At 29.2% G+C, this 18,254-nt stretch overlaps 1 protein-coding gene across 9 annotated transcripts in view; it reads right to left on the bottom strand.

The window, feature by feature from the left end:
- LOC117174239 (serine/arginine repetitive matrix protein 2-like) overlaps window positions 1-17,206 on the bottom strand; it is a 37,843-nt gene extending 20,637 nt beyond the window's left edge. For 4 of the 9 annotated variants that reach the window (XM_033363125.1, XM_033363130.1, XM_033363132.1 and 1 more), the window contains exons 1-8: window positions 17,134-17,206; window positions 10,479-10,574; window positions 9,797-9,918; window positions 9,565-9,691; window positions 9,341-9,482; window positions 6,447-6,689; window positions 5,965-6,362; window positions 5,752-5,880 (exon numbers count right to left, since the gene is read on the bottom strand). In XM_033363125.1, coding sequence (XP_033219016.1) covers window positions 5,752-5,880; window positions 5,965-6,362; window positions 6,447-6,689; window positions 9,341-9,482; window positions 9,565-9,691; window positions 9,797-9,918; window positions 10,479-10,544 — 1,227 coding nt within the window. In that variant the 5' untranslated portion in view covers window positions 10,545-10,574; window positions 17,134-17,206. Of the gene's footprint in view, window positions 1-5,751; window positions 5,881-5,964; window positions 6,363-6,446; window positions 6,690-9,340; window positions 9,483-9,564; window positions 9,692-9,796; window positions 9,919-10,478; window positions 10,575-16,533; window positions 16,681-16,750; window positions 16,935-17,133 lie in introns of those variants that run through there. The other 5 variants (XM_033363131.1, XM_033363134.1, XM_033363129.1 and 2 more) reach the window with 4 other exon arrangements.
- Window positions 17,207-18,254: the final 1,048 nt, after the last annotated feature.

Raw genomic sequence — 18,254 nt, 5'->3', positions numbered from 1 at the left:
GTACTTTATTGCACTCTAATACATTTCCCGAAGTTTCAGCTCGATATTTTACTTACAAAAAAAGTTCTTAGGTTCAAAAAAACATTCAGTGAACTGAAAAACCGTGGTCGGTAATATAGGTATTTAGCTGTGTCACATGCCCTAATTTTCAAGGGACAACAAATCGTTTCTAAAATGAAAAATGTTTAAAGTAGAAGATTTTTAAATTATGCATTGTAAACGGAATGATGTCATAATTGAAAAATATAAAAATTCAAGTAATTATTTTTAAAACTTCTGAAATCGAAATTGGACAGATTTTTCTTCTAAATATTTGTAACATTCCCGGACAAAAAATAAATTCACTGTCATTTTCCGGTCACAAGATAATTCCCGGTCCAACAGCCACTCTGCCATTGAATAACTATGGGGAAAAGGCTGCTTTTTGAGAATCTAGGATTTAAACGCGATGATATGTTACACTAATTCCGCATTTCTGTCTCGTCTTCAGAATTCGTATAGGAATAAGAATCAATCATAACTTTTAAAATTGAATAATTAGTTAATTAATTACAATAAATCTACCTTTCTTTCATGTTAAAACAATGGGAAACTTCATTGTCTTTGACACACGGGACAATATTAACCGTTTTCGCTCAAATTTTGAGATTATTTATTAAGGTATTTTAAGAAAACCGAAGGAGAGAAGAAATTCTAAAACAAATTCCAAGTATAGATAAGAATCACCCTAGTAGTGATTTTTCTGTTTTTCAAAATGAAATTTTTTTCTAGCTTTAAAAAATCTTGACTACTTGAAAAACCTGCCGCCATTTTGGTTTTTTTCACTTGTGAATTGACAATTTTGCTTCAAGAGATTTTTATCCACAGGAAGCCCTCAAATACCGGAATAAATTCTGGAATAATTTTGAAAAACGGTTCCAAATTTTTGTTTAAAAAACAGTGTTCTGTTAAATATTAAATTATTTCTTATAAGTCATTTAAAAATAATGAAAATAACCACTTTCTCACACATTTTTCTAACGCAAAAAATCAAGCCATGCATCAACATCATTGATGAATGATTTTGATGTCATTCTCATTGGATATAATAAAGTTTTAGGAAAAATATTATTTCAATTAAATTAACCGTTAACAAAATAGGAACATTAAAACAACAATGATCGATCGCGTGAAAGGTAATAACTTCGGTGCCTCGACCAAAAAAAAAAAAACATGAACATTCTTTCAGAATGATTCTCGGTGTATATCAAGTATAAAATTACTGAATCTCTAACTGTAATTTTGATTTGATTTTTATTGAAATCAAAATAGTTAGCAATTATACAACTATGTAGTTAAAAATTGTTTAACACGTATTTAATACTTTTTATAAAAATATCATGAATACCTAAAACTATTTTTATATTAATAATTACTCCTTAAACTATTTTTTTATAGCGAATGTAGATTTTTGTGTTAAAAAAATTTTTGTTAGGCTTAACAATGTGACTTGATTTTATAAATCATATTAAAGATTGAGTGATATGCTTGACGTTATACTGAAAACATAGTTAATATTTTTAATACATTACTTAATAAAAAAAATTCTCTTTCCTTTATTTATAGTAGTATGACATGTCTAAAATTCTCTATTTTTTAATTATTTCTGGTTTCAATGTTCTCTACATTTTAAGAGACGTGTGATATCTTCTGAACTAATCTTTAAAATGAATTGAAAGTGCACTCGCATTTTATTTACATTATGTTTCTAATGTATACCTATTGCAAAGACAGTGTTTACAAACATATAATACGTATTCTAGCGGGCGAAAAGGCGCGGAGCGACCGGGCACCGAAGTTATCACCTCTCGCGCACAATATGTTCTATTCGAATGCCCACATTTTTTGTAACAATTCAATCGAAGAAATACTTTTAGGAAAAACTTCACTATATCCTAATAAACATTTCTTTCGCTGGAGGCTTGGACTTACTCAAAATTTCCTCGATAAACAAAGCGTTTGAAAATTTTCTATCATTATTTTGATACTACCATACTTAACAAAAAATGTATACATTTTTTCTTTGACAAAACCAATAAATTTTATATAGCACATCATTTTTAGAACAGTTTGAAAGATAAGTTCTCTAATTTGCATCAGAAAATATTAAGAACTTTGTCTATCGTAACGAGTTGAAGTGAAAATATTTACTAAAATTTGCTTTCCAAAATACAGAATTTTTTTTATTTTTCGCAGAAACGGTAAAAGATGAAACGTTTTTAAACAGGAAAAATATGCGCCATGAAATTTGCTACAAAGTGAAATATTGAATTTACGAAAAACAATTTTCAAGCCAGCAGGGGCCAACTCAAACGACCTGAAGCGGCCAGACAAATTTTATGCTGAGTTATAAAATCCGGAGTCTCAATTATTGAATAGTAAAAATAAGTCTTCATTAAAAAAAGGAGTTTCAAATAGAATTCCCACTTTAGTAACAAAAAAAAACATATTTCTGGTCACAAATGTTTTTCTAACAAAAATACAAACAAACAAAAAAACGTTTATTATACCATGCCATGTAAGTTTTTAATAATAATAATAATAATAATAAATATAATATTAATTTTCTACTAAAAAGTCGATTAAAAAAAAATAATTCTTATTCAAACAGTTGAATTTTTAAATGAAAAAGATCGATTTTTAACAAATAGCTGAATATTGAACTAACAAACATCAGTTTTCAACAAAAAATGGAATAGTTAAATTTTCAGGTTAAAAAATTATTTTTCCACACAAAAAACAAACAGATTTATTCTTAAGAAAAATTTAATGCAACTTTTAAACAACTAGTTTTATTTTCAACCATAAAAATGAAGTAATTACTAAAATTATGAATGTTTAATTGCAATAATTGAATTTTACAACAAAAAAATCAACTTTCAAACCAGGCGATTAAGTTTCTAAGAAAAAAGACGGTTTTTCAAAACAATATACGAATTTTTAACAAAAAAGTTGAATTTTTAACTAAAAAAGACCAATCTTCAAACAAACTAATGAATTTCCAACTAAAATGATGAATATTTAACTGGAATACTTGAATTTTCAATCAAAAAGATCAATTTTCTACCGCAAAGACGATCTTTGAACGAAAAATTTGCATTATTAAATATAAAAACTTCAATTTTCAACCAAATAGTTGAATTTCAAACTAAGAAGATCAAGTTTCAACCAAAAACTGAAAACTTAAATTTTAAAGAAATAATATGAATTTTCAACTAAAATGATAAATGTTTAACTGGAATTATAGATTTTCAACCAGAAAGATTAATTTGAACCAAAAAAGCCTAATTCGGTAAGAAAATGCGCTAATTTTAATTAAAAAGATAAATTGTCAACCAACAATTGAATAGTAGAATTTTCAGTGAAAATGAAAGTTTAACCAAAGAGATGAATTTTTAACTAAAAGGATGTAATTTCAAATTTAAATAGTTACATTTTCCTGTAAAAAAAATCTAATTTGCAAAAAAAACGAAATTAATTAATTCTTAATAGTCGCAGTTTTAAACAAAGTGATCAATTTTCAACTAAAATGAATCTTCAACTGGGATAGTTGATACTGATACCAAACGGATGAATTTGCAACCAAAAAATTTCCAACTAAAAGATTAATTTTTCAATCAAACATTGAATAGTTATATTTTCATCAAAAGAATTGATTTTCAAAAACAACACCAAAAGGGGGAGGGTCGATAAGGCCGGTTTTTGGCCTAATTTATTTTTGGACCAAAAAATCTGAAAAAATCATGGTAGTATCTTATAAGTATCCCGAGTCGATTGCACGCTAAACGGGCTACCCTCCACCCCCCAGCCACCCCCAACCCTCCTACAAATATAGGAAACACCACTACCCACCAACTGTATTTTCAAGAGATTTGACACTCTTAAACATGTATTCTGAGGTTAGCTCGGGTTTACTATGGTTTTCGGGGTGGCCGAATACAAATCTGGCGTCCTTTGACCTTTATCGCGTCAGTTTCAAGGTCATTGGAAGGTCAAATCTAAAAAAAACGGTAAAAAAAAATACGTTATAGGTTTTTGGAGTCGCTAATTACGAATCTGGCATCCGTTGAACTCTATCGCTTCAGGTTCAAGGTCATTTGAAGGTCAAATCGAAAACATATAACATATTTTTTTCAGCGTTTTCTCTCGATTTGACCTTCCCATGACCTTGAACCTGACGCGATAAAGGTCAGCGGACACCAGGTTCATAATCAGCGACCCCAAAAACCTATAACATATTTTTTTTAATTTTTACCGTTTTTCTCGATTTGACCTTCAAATGACCTTGAACCTGAAGCGATAGAGTTCAACGGATGCCAGATTCGTAATTAGCGACTCCAAAAACCTCTAACGTATTTTTTTTTATTTTTTTTACCGTTTTCTCTCGATTTGACCTTCCAATGAACTTGAAACTGACGCGATAAAAGTCAAAGGACGCCAGATTTGTATTCGGCGACCCCGAAAACCATAGTAAACCCGAGCTAACCTCAGAATACATGTTTAAGAGTGTCAAATCTCTCGAAAATACAGTTGGTGGGTAGTGGTGTTTCCTATATTTGTAGGGGGGGTGGGGGTGACTGGGGGTGGAGGGTAGTCCGTTTAGCGTGCAATCGACTCGGGATACTTATAAGATACTACCATGATTTTTTCAGATTTTTTGGTCCAAAAATAAATTAGGCCAAAAACCGGCCTTACCGACCCTCCCCCTTTTTTAACAAAATAGTTTAAATTGCAACTTGAATAGTCATATTTTAAACGAAAAAATATTTTTCAGACAATGAAAAAACGAATATTCAACAGAACAGCTCATTTCTCAACCAAGGAGATGAATTTTGCAAATAAAATTATGTATCCTTAAAAAATTAATTTTTTAAAGGAATAACTCTCAATTAAGCAATTAAATCGTCATTAAAAAAAAACGAATTCAGAACAAAAAATGTATTAGTTGATATTTCAACCAAAGAATATTTAAATTCGTAATAAAAAAAATGGAATTCAACCAAAAAGAATGAATTTTCAACCATAAACTTGAATTTTCAACTAAAACCGATCGATTTTCAAACAAAAGCAGAATAGTCGAATTTTTCGTTAAAAAAATAAATGATTTCAAACAACAAAAAACTAATTCTCAGCAAAATTGTTCAATACAGTAATTTAAAGCTACTTTTACAAATGAAAAACCATTGTTATTCAATTTCATATTGCAATTAAAAAATATATGATGAAGCAAAACTCTCGAGAAAATTCCCTACTTTAAAAAAAATCCAACATTTCCAGGTATATAAAAATTCCCTGACTTTAAAAAACATTCCAACATTTCCAGGTGTATAAAAATTCCTTGGCAATTCCAGATATGGTAGACACCCTGTTCTACTAAACGTGTCTAATCCAGACTTCTCCAGGGAGTTTCCTGATTAAAAATTCTGAAATTTTCTTCTCCACGGAAAAGCCTTCAATGCATTGTATTATAAAAACATTTACGTTTCCCGATAAATGAAAGTTATTGACTTTTGTTAGACTTTAGAAACAATGGGTCCAAAAGGGTCCTAAGAGCCCGAAAATAGGGTACTATTAGGACCAAAAATTAAAAATAGGGGACTTTAGGTACCACGGCAGAACATAAGAAACAAAAGGAGATAAAGTCTGAGATACCTTCTTACGTTTAATAAAATTAAACATTACCTACCGTTCAATTGTGTAAAGTTCACTTACTATTTTCAATAGCTTGTTTCGTGAGAGCGTGGCTCCTGCATCCTGCATCCTAGTTCCCTTGCACCGACCAGCTCCCTTCTTGTCCGGCAATGCTGGTATGACTGGTATGGTTTTCTTACGCCCTGAAGCCTGGTATACAACACAGAACTTCGATGAAGATTTTCCAATTCAACCGAACATGCAATTAAAATATGGATAGATTGACACAATCACCTTTATCCTGTCAATGACTTCTTTAGGTAAGGAATTTTTTATATCCTGATGCAACTTCGACTCCTCGGATTTCAAGGGTTTCTTCAAAAGGGTTAGGGGATTCGCTTGGGATTTCTTCGTTGTTTTTCGAATTTTCGTCGAGGGTAGTTGTGGAACTTCATCTTCTTCTTCTTTGACTTTCGGTATCCTCTGTATCCGCTCCTGATTTTCTAGTGGTTTTGGCTCTGGTACTTCCTCCTCCTGGCTCTGCATTTGTTCCTCGATCAGCATCTGCTCCTCCTCCTGGCTCGGCATCAGTTCTTCACTGTGCAATGGCGACTCTTGATTTGAGACGTCGGAGGCTACCGCAGAGGCCTCAAACTGCTCCAATAGACTAGTGACATCCCCAGCTTCCAGTACTGAACAAAATTCAAATAATGATTCAGACTAATCTAAATATCTCTTTAAGATTCATTATTAGTTTTAAATTACAATACAATTACCAGCTGGGAGGTCTGGTTCAAAGGCATCATCAAACCAATTGTCTTCGTCTAAGTCCTCGACATAATTTATCTCCTGCTTGATTTCAACCTTGATCTTCTTATTTACATTTTTGCGGGTTGTTTTACTTTTGCTGATCTCCTTGTCGTGTTTCTCTTTCTTCACGGAGGGACGGACTGGAGTTTCGTTCTGATATGTTATAGAGTTATTTAATTTGTCTGGTGACTTTTTCGGACTTTTCTCACCTAAAGAAATTGCATTCACAATTTAGTTTAATGTTAAGGAAAATAAAATACAATATTTAACTCATACGAACAAAAAGTGAGGTAGTTCAAAGCATACGATATAGTACATTTCTGCCGTGATTTGGTAAAACACCGTTAAATGCAAAAAAAGTAAAAAAATGTTTTTATAGATTTGGATTCGTGAAGAAAAGATACACCTGTTTATTAAAATGTTTGTAAATTTTTAATAACTTTTACAATAACTATTGGAAAATCTGGCGATAAATCATAGACGACCGAATAAATCGCAGAAAAATTCGAGAAAACGCAGTAACGGGCGAGAAAAAAGGTTTGTAATTCGAGAAACGCCGTAACTGCATTTATTATAAGTTGCAAAATGCGAAATTATTACTAAAAGTCTGTGTTTTTTATCATTAATAATGTTATTAAAGTTCAGAAGTTAGATTGCTGAAAAATGTAATAGATGAAAAATGTTTTCAAATATTTTCAGTTGTTTATAGTAGAAACAATAACATATTTGGCAATTTTCGAAAGAAATTAATAAAATTTGTAGCAGCGGCCCACAACGGTGTTCCTCCTGATCAATTACCTCTGTTAAGAATACCTCATCATAATTCATGATACCATTAAGCCATTTCCCTTTCGGGGTAGGCGTGACCTGCTGGGTGATTACAAATTGGTTTGATTTATTATTTGATATTTAAATTTATGTAAAACATATTAATTTGTTTGAGACTTGACATTTAGAAAATTTAGTTTGTAATATTGTATTTGCTTGTTTAAATCTGTTTGATTATAATCCAAGTATGTTAAAAATTTATTCATTCTAAGCCAATAATTTCGAGTTTATCTGGTACTTAATACATTTGGAATTTATGTAAATTTAATAAATAAACATGCATTAATTCCGTTAGAAATATACAATTTCGTATTATTAATTATTTATCAAATTTAATAATAGTCACAACATTCTTATCCATGTCTTCCGTAAAAAAAATTCGATTTCCTTTACCGCTGATCAGATTAAAAAACAAAAAAGACTTATTTATAATAATATTAATAATAATAATGAAGAGCCTTGAATTTTAAGTATTAAAAATTGACAAATTTTAAATTGAAGGTAATTAACATTAAAGAAATTCCACTTGTAAATCTTCAAAATTAAACTATTAAAAATATATTAAAAATTACATTTCCATGGAATAATGTGCAAATCTGAATTTTTTAAATTCCAGAATTTTTAATTGTACCTCTTCGAAATTATGAAAGTTTAAATTTTGTATCGTTAAAATGCAAAATTTATCATTTATAACATTGACGAATAAAAATTATACAATTTTTATGCTTTACAATTAAAAATTATGAGTTTTTGATGATTTACGTTTAAAGTTTCATCAACTTGGATGATGTAAAATTCAAAAACTCCTGAATTTTTATCTTCCAAAACATCACAATTTAATAATTGTTATATATACACCTTTCAAAATTTAAGTGTTTTCAATTGCAAAGCTTTAAAACGCAAAGCTTAAAAATTCAAGAATTTTTAATTGCAAATCTTCTAATCTGAACTACATATTAAAAAAAAATGTTCAAAATTACATGCCTTTAAAATATAACTCTTGAAAATTAAATAAATTTTAAGTATAATAATTCAAAGTTGAACTATTTCAACGAAACTTCGACTATACACATTAAACATTGAAGATTCATCAATGGGAAATCTTAAAAATTGAATAATTTTAATTGTAAATCATCAAAACTGAGTCACATATTAAAAAAAAATCGAAATTACATACCTTTAAAATGTAGTTATTAAAAATTAAATTAATTTTAATTTTAAATCTTCAAAACTATAGAATTTTTGATTGCAAATCTTTTAAAATTGTAAACATTTAAACTGCGAATCGTTCAGATTTACGATTTGGAATAGTAAATGTTCCAAATTTTAGAACTTGGTATCGTAAATCTTTAAAATTGAACAAATTGTAATTTGTTAAATTTAGAATTAAAAATTATGCGAGTTTTAAGTTTTAGAATTAAAAGTGCTGTCATTTTAATCATCAAAATTGAAGAGATTTAAATAGAAAATCGTTAGAATTGAAAATTTTCCATTGTAAGTCTGCAAAATTGAACTATTTCAAATAATATTCAAAATTACATTCCTTTAAAATATAATTCTTGAAAATTGAATAATCTCTAATTCCAAATTTTTGACATTCAAGAATTTCCCATTGTATCTCTCCAAAATTGCAAACCTTTGCATTGAAAATCTTTCGAAATTGAAGACTGTTTAATTTGAAAAATTTACAATTCGCAATTCAAAAATTGTTAATAATGCGCAATATTTCATAGAAATTATAATTTCTTAATTGAACAATAGTTTATAATAATTCCACTCACATAAAACACTGTTAACTGCATTTTCAATTATTAGTTAATATTTTCCAGCAACTTTTTTTTTGGATAAATGAAAAGTTCGTATACAAATTATTCAAGCAAAATCAAAAAAAGTTTAGAAAATGAATTAGAATCCGCGATACACGTGAATAAAAATTCAAACAGTTTTTGTCGATTTTCTCGACTTCGTTAATTTTGCAGTTAACGGTGTTCTTCCAAATCATGACAGATTTCATATTTCTTGTTATGCATACTACTTTTCTTTTTCTCAGGTGTTGTTTGTGGATTGAGTTGAACCGCCGAATCGTCCTGAAATATATTTTCTGGAAGTTCTGGGCAGTGTGATGCAGCCGGAGCAATGTTCAAAACGCCCATATCTTCCTCGAATTCACAAGCCTAAAAAATAAAATGTTTCCTTCTGAAAAAACTGTACATACAAACAAAGATTTACTACAGTTTGATGGACCATCTACCCGACCTCTAAAAAACCTATGTGCTCTTGCCAATCTGTAAGAACTTTGGCGAAATCCTCACTGATGTTCTCTATTCTCGGAAACGTAGAGGAAACTCCCGAGACTGGTAATACTGCCATATCACCATTAAGCCTACAAAGGGAAATATTTTAATGTAAAATTTCCAAAAAAGACTTCAAAAAGCTTAAAAGTTTCAATGAATGTATTCATAATTTTTTAAAATAATAATTTACATACTCTTGTTCTGTGCCCCATAATCCATTTGAATCCAAATGACTTTCCATGTAATCAAAATCGCTGTCTACTTTCAAGGAACTTGAAGGCTGATCCAACAAATCGTTCTGTAAGAACAGATCGGACTACCAAATCGGTACGAAAACGGAGTTAAAACCAAATAAAACCAGAATTAAATGAATGAACATAGTTAAAAATATACAAGGAGAAACAAAAATTAGAGTTCTTTAAAAAGAAAAAGAAAAAAAAGGTGAAGAACAAAACAATCTCATACTTGCAAAATAAAACAAGTTTGTTTTTATCATTATCCCATTGATCCGAGTGTTAACTGTTTTTATTGAAGAATAAACAATTGTAGCCTCATCAGAGATAACGTTGTATCAACAAAAATCTGTATTCAAACTGTGAGCATATATGTTGATATACTTTGTTATGACATATTTTTTTATCGTACGTATACTACGGCACAGAAACAAAAATCATTGGACAGGAATCTTTTGTCGTTCTATGAACATAGCCATAGTTTAAAATAAAAGTACATAATATTACTGTTGATCCAACGGCATTTCTACCTTCCAGATATTTAATATTTAATTTATACAGAGAATGTACACTCGGTGTGAAAGGGCTGGAGAACGATAAAAATTGTCACAGACAATCCATTCTTAAATCTTCAGAATCTTACCTGATCCAGCATAGAGAAATCAGAGAAATGCTGCTCATCGTGGAAATTTAGAAATCCTGCCTCCATTTTGAATTTTATATTAGTAACCCCGTAAATCTAAAACAAATACATTGTTGCAAATGATCAACTTTTCCAGAACTGCCATTCTTCCTTTTCTCTCAATGAAGCAAAAGTTTATCATTTCGAGGAAGTTATCATTTGTTAAATTTGAATACTTTCGCCCATTTTTTTCTCTTAATTGAGTTTGTAAATAATTTGTTTTATTTTTTTGTACGAAGAAACATTTTTAAAATACAAATGTTAACATTAACCTCGGATACTTATTGTACTTTTACTGTTAATTTCCAACTTTTTCATATCGTAATAAAGGTGACGACCTCGTTTAGGCCATAATGGTTTTATTATTTGTATGATAAAAGCTAACCAAGGTTTTGGTACTAATCCAACAGTACCCTCACTTTACAAGTTTCCCTTGATGCTGTATTTGAGGAAGTGATAGCAAGGTGCCTGAAGTTCTGAACATTCAAATGAACGTAATCTTTGTCTCATTCCTACATTTGAAGGATCCGCGGTCTAAATCTGTTAACTGATTTTTTTTTCGAAATTGATTTTTTTTTATTTTCTGGAAAATTTTTTATATGCAGTTAATATCTAAAAATCTTGTTCGAAAAATAAAAATGTATTATAAGCTTCTCTTCTATTCTAATATTTGAAACGTGAATAAGCCAAAATTTTAACACTGATTCTTTCTTAATCAACAATCATTTTAAAAATTCAATCATTTGAACGTTCAGAACTACAAGCAAATGAAATACTAAGATCGTATCGTATATTATAATATAAAAATAGAATAGAAACATAAGAGTACAATATATCACTTCATTATATCCTTATATTGTCCTATACGATATAATCCTTTTTTTTTTTAACTCGTTTTTGTCCGTAACTTTAGCTCTACTGAACTAAATTTGACAAAATAGTTACATCATGAACCAAACAGATGAACTTTCCACTTACAGGATGAATCTTCAACGAAAATATATAAATTTTTCGTAAAAAAAAGTAATTTATAAGAAACAAATAAAAAACTAAGTATTAAACAAGATACTTACTTTTATAACAAAATACATTAATTTTCAAAACGATCAATTCTCCATTTAAAAAAATTAATTTTTAACAACGTAGGCCAACTTTTAACAATAACAAAAAGTAATAGTTGTTATTTCAACACAAATCAATTCTGAACGAAATATGTCAGCGTTAATATTTCAAACAAAAAATCATTTTAGTTTAAATCAGAAAAAGTTTAGTTCGTCCCGAAAATAGAATTTTCAACAAAATGTTTGAAACCTTAACCAAATCAGATTCACTTTCAATCAAACAGTAGCATTTTAACCGAAAAGGATTTAGTATCTACCAAGAGATGAATTTTCAAATAAGAAAGATTTTTTGTTTAACAAAATCATAAAATTTCTAATAAATTGTTGCATTTTCAACCCAAAAAAAATCGAATTTGGTCGAATTTTCACCAAAATAATTACAGCTTTATCCAAATAATTAAACCTTCTACCAAAAAAAGGATCACTGCTCATCAGAAGGGGGAAAAGACTGTGAAGCCCGAGATAAATAAATAAGACTTTTGATTTGTTTTTAATACTTTAAAAATATTAGCTCAGAAAACTGGAAATTGTGCTTGGAGAATAAAGTTCATTTTTCACTACATACGTTTTGATTTTGGACTACACACTTTTCAATCCGAACGAAGCCGAGTGTGTCGCATCTTGCAATATTTTAGATTATAATGGCGTCACGTTGGTACAGAATTCAATATTTATATAAATATTTATATTACAGTATATTAAGGTCAATATTAACATTGATATCATATTAATACAGAAAACAAAGATGAAACTTGATTTTTTGAATAACATGAAAAAATATATGATTTTTCACCGTACGGATGTTTGAATATTATTTTTGTTCTTTTCACAAAACGATTTAATTAAACAATAAAATCTATAATTTTTTGTAACAAGTTTATCATTTAATTGGACTACCCTTAAAAAATCACTACTTGAAATTGTACCTAATTAGGTATTTGCACGTCAACTAATAGCTAGCTAACTTCACTTCATTGAGCGCTGAGGTGAAAACAGTGGATCAAATACATGGGATTCAATCCATTTTTTGGCCTATTTTGAACATCTTCGTAAAAACTAATTTTTTGTATATAAGTGTATTTGAAAAATACTTTTTATCTTTTTGAGAACTATTTAATATAATAATAAGATGATAATAATTGTTATTAATTATGAAGATATTACAGAAATAAAGTATTGTCACGTGTATTTGATCCATTGTTTTCCCCCTTAGCACTCAACGAAGTGAAGTTAGCTAATGGTTAAGGTACGAAACTTGCCTCTTTAAAAACTTGAAAAATAAATCTTTTTTCTCCTAGGTGTGTAAAGTTTAATAAAATTTTAAGCAAAGTAAAAGTTTCATGAAACTTTAGGAACGTCAAAAGTTTCAAATATTAAAGCAGACATTTTTTTAATATTTAAGAATTCTATTAGGGGCCGTTCAAAAAATACGTAACGCCTTATTTTTTTTAATTTTAATTCGGCATTAATATATACTAATATTAATATATCAATGGTTATTAGGGCATATCGAGAAAAAAAGTTTTTTGCGCGAAGTTCTAATAGCAATTAAAACTTTCTTTTGGGAGTTAAAAAAACTCCCCTAAAGTTTCTTCAAATTTGAACATCAAAAATTTTATTTTTATACTTAAATTATGAATTAAAATAGTTTAAAGCAAGTCGATTTATACCTGTATAGCGATAATTCCATTAAAATATTTTTTTACCCTACCTTATTGACTTTGGAGTTTCAAGAAATCACAAAAAAGTCGACTTTTTCGCTATTTTCTTAGAGTCACGGTAAGTTTCTTGACTATTTGACTATATAATGTGCGATATACATTAATGGGTAATTGGGAATGTATTTGCAATATGTTGCAACAATAATATATAAGGAATGTAGACATTAAAATAATTTTTATTGACTTTAAATTACAAGCAAATATTTAAAAGTGATATATTGCTGTTTATTTGACAATAAAATTAATTTTCTGTGTTTAAATTATCAGAAAAAAAGTAGTTCGAAGCAAATGGATTTGTACCTACGTAGCAAAAAATTAATTAATATTAAATAATCACTTAATTAATATCATAAAACATCCCTTATATATAATTGTTGCAACATATTGCAAATACATTCCCAATTTCTCATGAATGTATATCGCACATTATATGGTCAAATAGTCAAAAAACTTACCGTGACTCTAAGAAAATAGCGAAAAAGTCGACTTTTTTGTGATTTCTTGAAACTTCAAAGTCAATAAGGGAGGGTAAAAATTTTTTTAATGGAATTATAGCAATACACGTATAAATCGACTTGCTTTAAACTATTTTAATTGATAATTTAAGTAGAAAAATAAAATGTTTGATAACCATGATATATTAATATTAGTATATATTAATACCGAATTAAATTTTTTTTTAAATAAGGCGTTACGTATTTTTTGAAAACCCCTAATAGAAATCTTAAATATTAAAAAAATTTCTGCTTTAATATTTGAAACTTTTAATTTGCTTAAATTTTCATGAAACTTTACACACCTAGGAGAAAAAAGATTTATTTTTCAAGTTTTTAAAGAGGCATATTGCAAAAATATATTCCCATTAATATATATCGCACATTATATGGCAAAATAGTCAAGAAATTTACCGTGACTCTAAGAAAATAGCGAAAGTCGATTTTTTTTATTTCTTGAAAGAAAATTTTCATTGCTATTAGAACTTCGTGCAAAGAACTTTTTTTTCGTTACGCCCTAATGGTTATATTAACATTAATATAGTGTAACATAAATATTTAATCATGTGTCAATACGCCATTAAATAGCCTAAAAAGTAAAAAAAATCCAGTTTTTAAGCTAATATTTTGTAAGTAGTAAAAATTAATCAAAATTCTTATTTATTTACCAAAGGCTTAAAAATCTGTCCCTTTACCCTTATTTTCGCCTTGTTATCGTTTCCCACTGAAATGTGAAATTTTTGGTTGAAAACTCAACTGTTTTATTAAAAATGTTTTGATTTTCTTTTTCTTTAATATGTTTGAGAATCAACAGATTCATATAAAGAACATTTAACCAGACATCTCTCAACCCACACACATCAGAACATTCGTTTATAAATGAAAATCTTTCGCTATTAAATACTTGTCATTCTACACAAATATAGAAAGCATATTCGGAATCTGAAATATCTCGATGGCAAAAGTTAAAATAGTCTGACAATTTACTATTCTGGCTTCAAGTAAAAAATGATATTCCAGTAAATGAAAATCGTAGCTAAGGATAAGATCAAGACTATTTTGTTAGCAGTTCAGGAGGATGTAAAAACTACAAACTTGAATATTAATTCGATGACTGAGGATATTTAGTTTTAAATATTAGGAACTCAAATGAAAAAGTGATTGATGAGCTCTACAAAAGAAAAAGCTTACTCCTGGATGAAAAGAGCGAATCTTTGGAGAAAAACTGTTGAACATCTTGGAGAAGGGGTTGAATACATGGATGATAAAAAAAGAGCAAGAAACATTATCTTTTAATAAGCGGAAATAAATCCTTGAATTCATTATTTCCGTAAAATTTGAAATTATGTGGACCTCTCATTTTTTTAATACACTAATATTGTCCAAAGAAGGTTGCCCCCTTTTTATAACATGAAACTTTACTTTAGAATATTAAAACGAACGAAATTTGTATTTGATTGCTTGTAAATTGAAATCAACCCTATAATTGTATTTTTTATTTGTGGACCAAACGTTGAAATGCAAATTTGGATTGCAGCAAAAAATGTAATCAAATTACAAAATTCAGGTGCATAGTAGATTCGCCAAGTGGTAAATTATTTCCGTACAAAAATATACCTAAGCCCAGGATTAAGAAAGGATACCCCTTGCTTAATGAAGACCAAGTCATAAAAGTTAGCAAACGGGCTAAGCTAAAAGTAAACACAGTGGCCACTGACAATTTCTTAGAGAAGAGATCAATCTTGCAAAAGGAGATAACCCAAAATTATGGTCAAGAGAAAAAAATTCCCCCCCCCCCTCCCCCAGTCATCTGATTTGAGATTAAAGTAGCTACATTGATTATGTAAGGATTCACATTTTCACAGAAACTATTTTTTACTAAGGTTCTACTTTCATGTTTTAGATTACAAACGGTTCAGTTTGCCACTTAACACGGTATCACACGTTTATCAAAATTAAAGATAAAACATAGGCATAAACAGTAATTACATTCTGATGTTTGTTTTGACATATTTAAATTTGACCATTTTTTTACTCGAAATCAATTCTTGAGATATTTACCTTAGTTTTATTATACAATAAATCAATGAATCAATGAATCAGATTGGTCCAGTAACTTCATTTGAAAATTTTCAAGTTACAAAGGACAACAAATGAAATATTAAAAATCGAGAAACGAAAAAACCAAAAAATTTGCATATATTAATCAATAACACGACTACAGTCAATAATGAATTCTAGATATCAATATTGAAGTACCTGGATACTTGATAGAGAAGATTCATATATTAAACAAATGCATTGTACAGGAAGACTGACCTTACTGTTAATTGAATTCTTTAAATCTACCTGTGCGTGGTTTCATAATTACTTGCACAACAATTCAACTTCAAGAATGCTACAAACTTCTTAAGCTCTATAATCATAGACAATCAAAAATATTCTTTTCTGAGTTATAAGTCCGACTCTCTGATCCGAATCACAACGACAACGAAAAGAAAAACATCATAAAATGTCGGGAAAAGCTATAAAGCCTCGAAGCTGTTATAAGAGCATGTGTATATTTGAGGTTATGTTAGTGAATACCAACGATACAAAAGGAGGACAACAGATTATGAAAGTTAAAATACTTTACAACATGTAAACACTGTGCATAATCCTCCGAAATATTAATAATCACCGAAAAATCCAATTTCGACTCAAGTCATCGCACTAAAGTGATGATAAGTGATACTAGTTTCGCGGAGGTCAACGAGACAAACTGGTTATACAGATATTGATGGATATGCTGGATATGCCCATGTTCACAACTCCAGTTAAGGGTGCCGTTACTGTCCAAGGAAAATCTTTTTCACTGAGAGGAAAAGTCGATAGCATTAAAGTCCGATGCACTTTACCTTATGTAACGGTAAGCCAAAAATCGCGAATTTCAGGAACAATACCGGACACAACTGCGGCGTGTCGCTCACACACACACATGGACAGGGAACGCCACACCTTTAAAGCCAAAAAAGAAGTGCACAGTTGATGAACTGTTCCTCCAAATCTCAAGATGAATGTCGAGAGCTACATTGTTGAGAGGATGTCAAACTCTGGCGAAGTTCAGCTACAACCACAACGCGTTATTTTTATACACCCACACCATGCTCGTGTTCGGCATGTGCCACTCTGTAATGCTTGACCGCCGAAAATAAGATACTTTCATTGTAAATAACGCCAAATCAAACAAAATTTTAGCAAGACTGCTGAAAACTGCGAAGCTGGTCTGACAAATACTTACTTCTCAAAAAACCGCACTAATTGTTCACTTTTCACCGCTACACATGTGACCACCACGTTCACGGTTCACCCTTCACTATTTTATCAGTTCTAGAGTAGTTCTTGCCAGGGCTGGGCACATTATATATTACGTTATTATTACGTTATCTACGTTATACTAGGTATTTCGGATGGAGAGGGAGAAATACAAGATGGCTGCACGCTGAGGGCCAAACAATAATAACAATTGCAGTACCTACGTTAATAGATTTGGAGGGGAGGGGGGGGGACTACACACTAAAGTTGGTAACAAGTGGAAATAACACTACGAATTTCAATAACATTTAGAATGATAAAATCCAACTATATTTTTGGTTAAAAGTTAATTTTTTATTGAAAAAGCTACTATTATATTTTTTATTCGGAATTAATATAGTTTGTTTAAAAATTATAATATTTGGTTGCAAATTTAATAATTTTCAAAAAAATGCAACTATATTGTTAAAGAGTCATCTTTTTTTATAGAAAATTCAACTACTGTGTTGAAAATTCCTTTTTTTTAGATGAAGGTTCATCTCTGGCTGAAAATTCAACTACTATTTTGATAAAAATTCGTTTCATACATTTTTTAATTGACAATTAAACTTTTCAATTTTTGTTTAAAAATTTATCTTTATCAGTTAAAAATTCAACAATTTGGTTAAAAACAAATCTTTTTGTTTTGAAACTTTAACTTTTTGGTTGCAAATTCAAGTATTTTATTGAAAATTCGTCTTTCTTGGTAGAAAGTTAATATTCTTTGTTGAAAATAGATCCTTTTTGGTTAAAAATTCAATTTTGTCATTGAAATTTCAACGCTGTGACATGCTTTATTGATCATTCATCTTTTTGATTACAAATTAAACCTTCTGATTAAAGAATCACATTTCTAATTTGAAAATTTCACTTTTTCGTAGATAATTTGTCTTTTTTACTTTGACTTTAAAACTAAATATATTTTTTTTTCTGATGATAAATTTTTACTGATTAATGATCAAATAATTTTCTGAAGAAAAGATCAAAAATATGCCACGGTCCAGAAAAAATAATATTCAGTAAATTATTTGAACAGTAATCAGCAAAAATTTAACATCCGAATTTAAT

The sequence above is a fragment of the Belonocnema kinseyi genome, chromosome 6 (genome assembly GCF_010883055.1).
Source record: "Belonocnema kinseyi isolate 2016_QV_RU_SX_M_011 chromosome 6, B_treatae_v1, whole genome shotgun sequence".
Classification (NCBI taxonomy): Eukaryota; Metazoa; Arthropoda; class Insecta; order Hymenoptera; family Cynipidae; genus Belonocnema; species Belonocnema kinseyi.
This window is presented reverse-complemented; position numbering and strand designations above follow the sequence as displayed.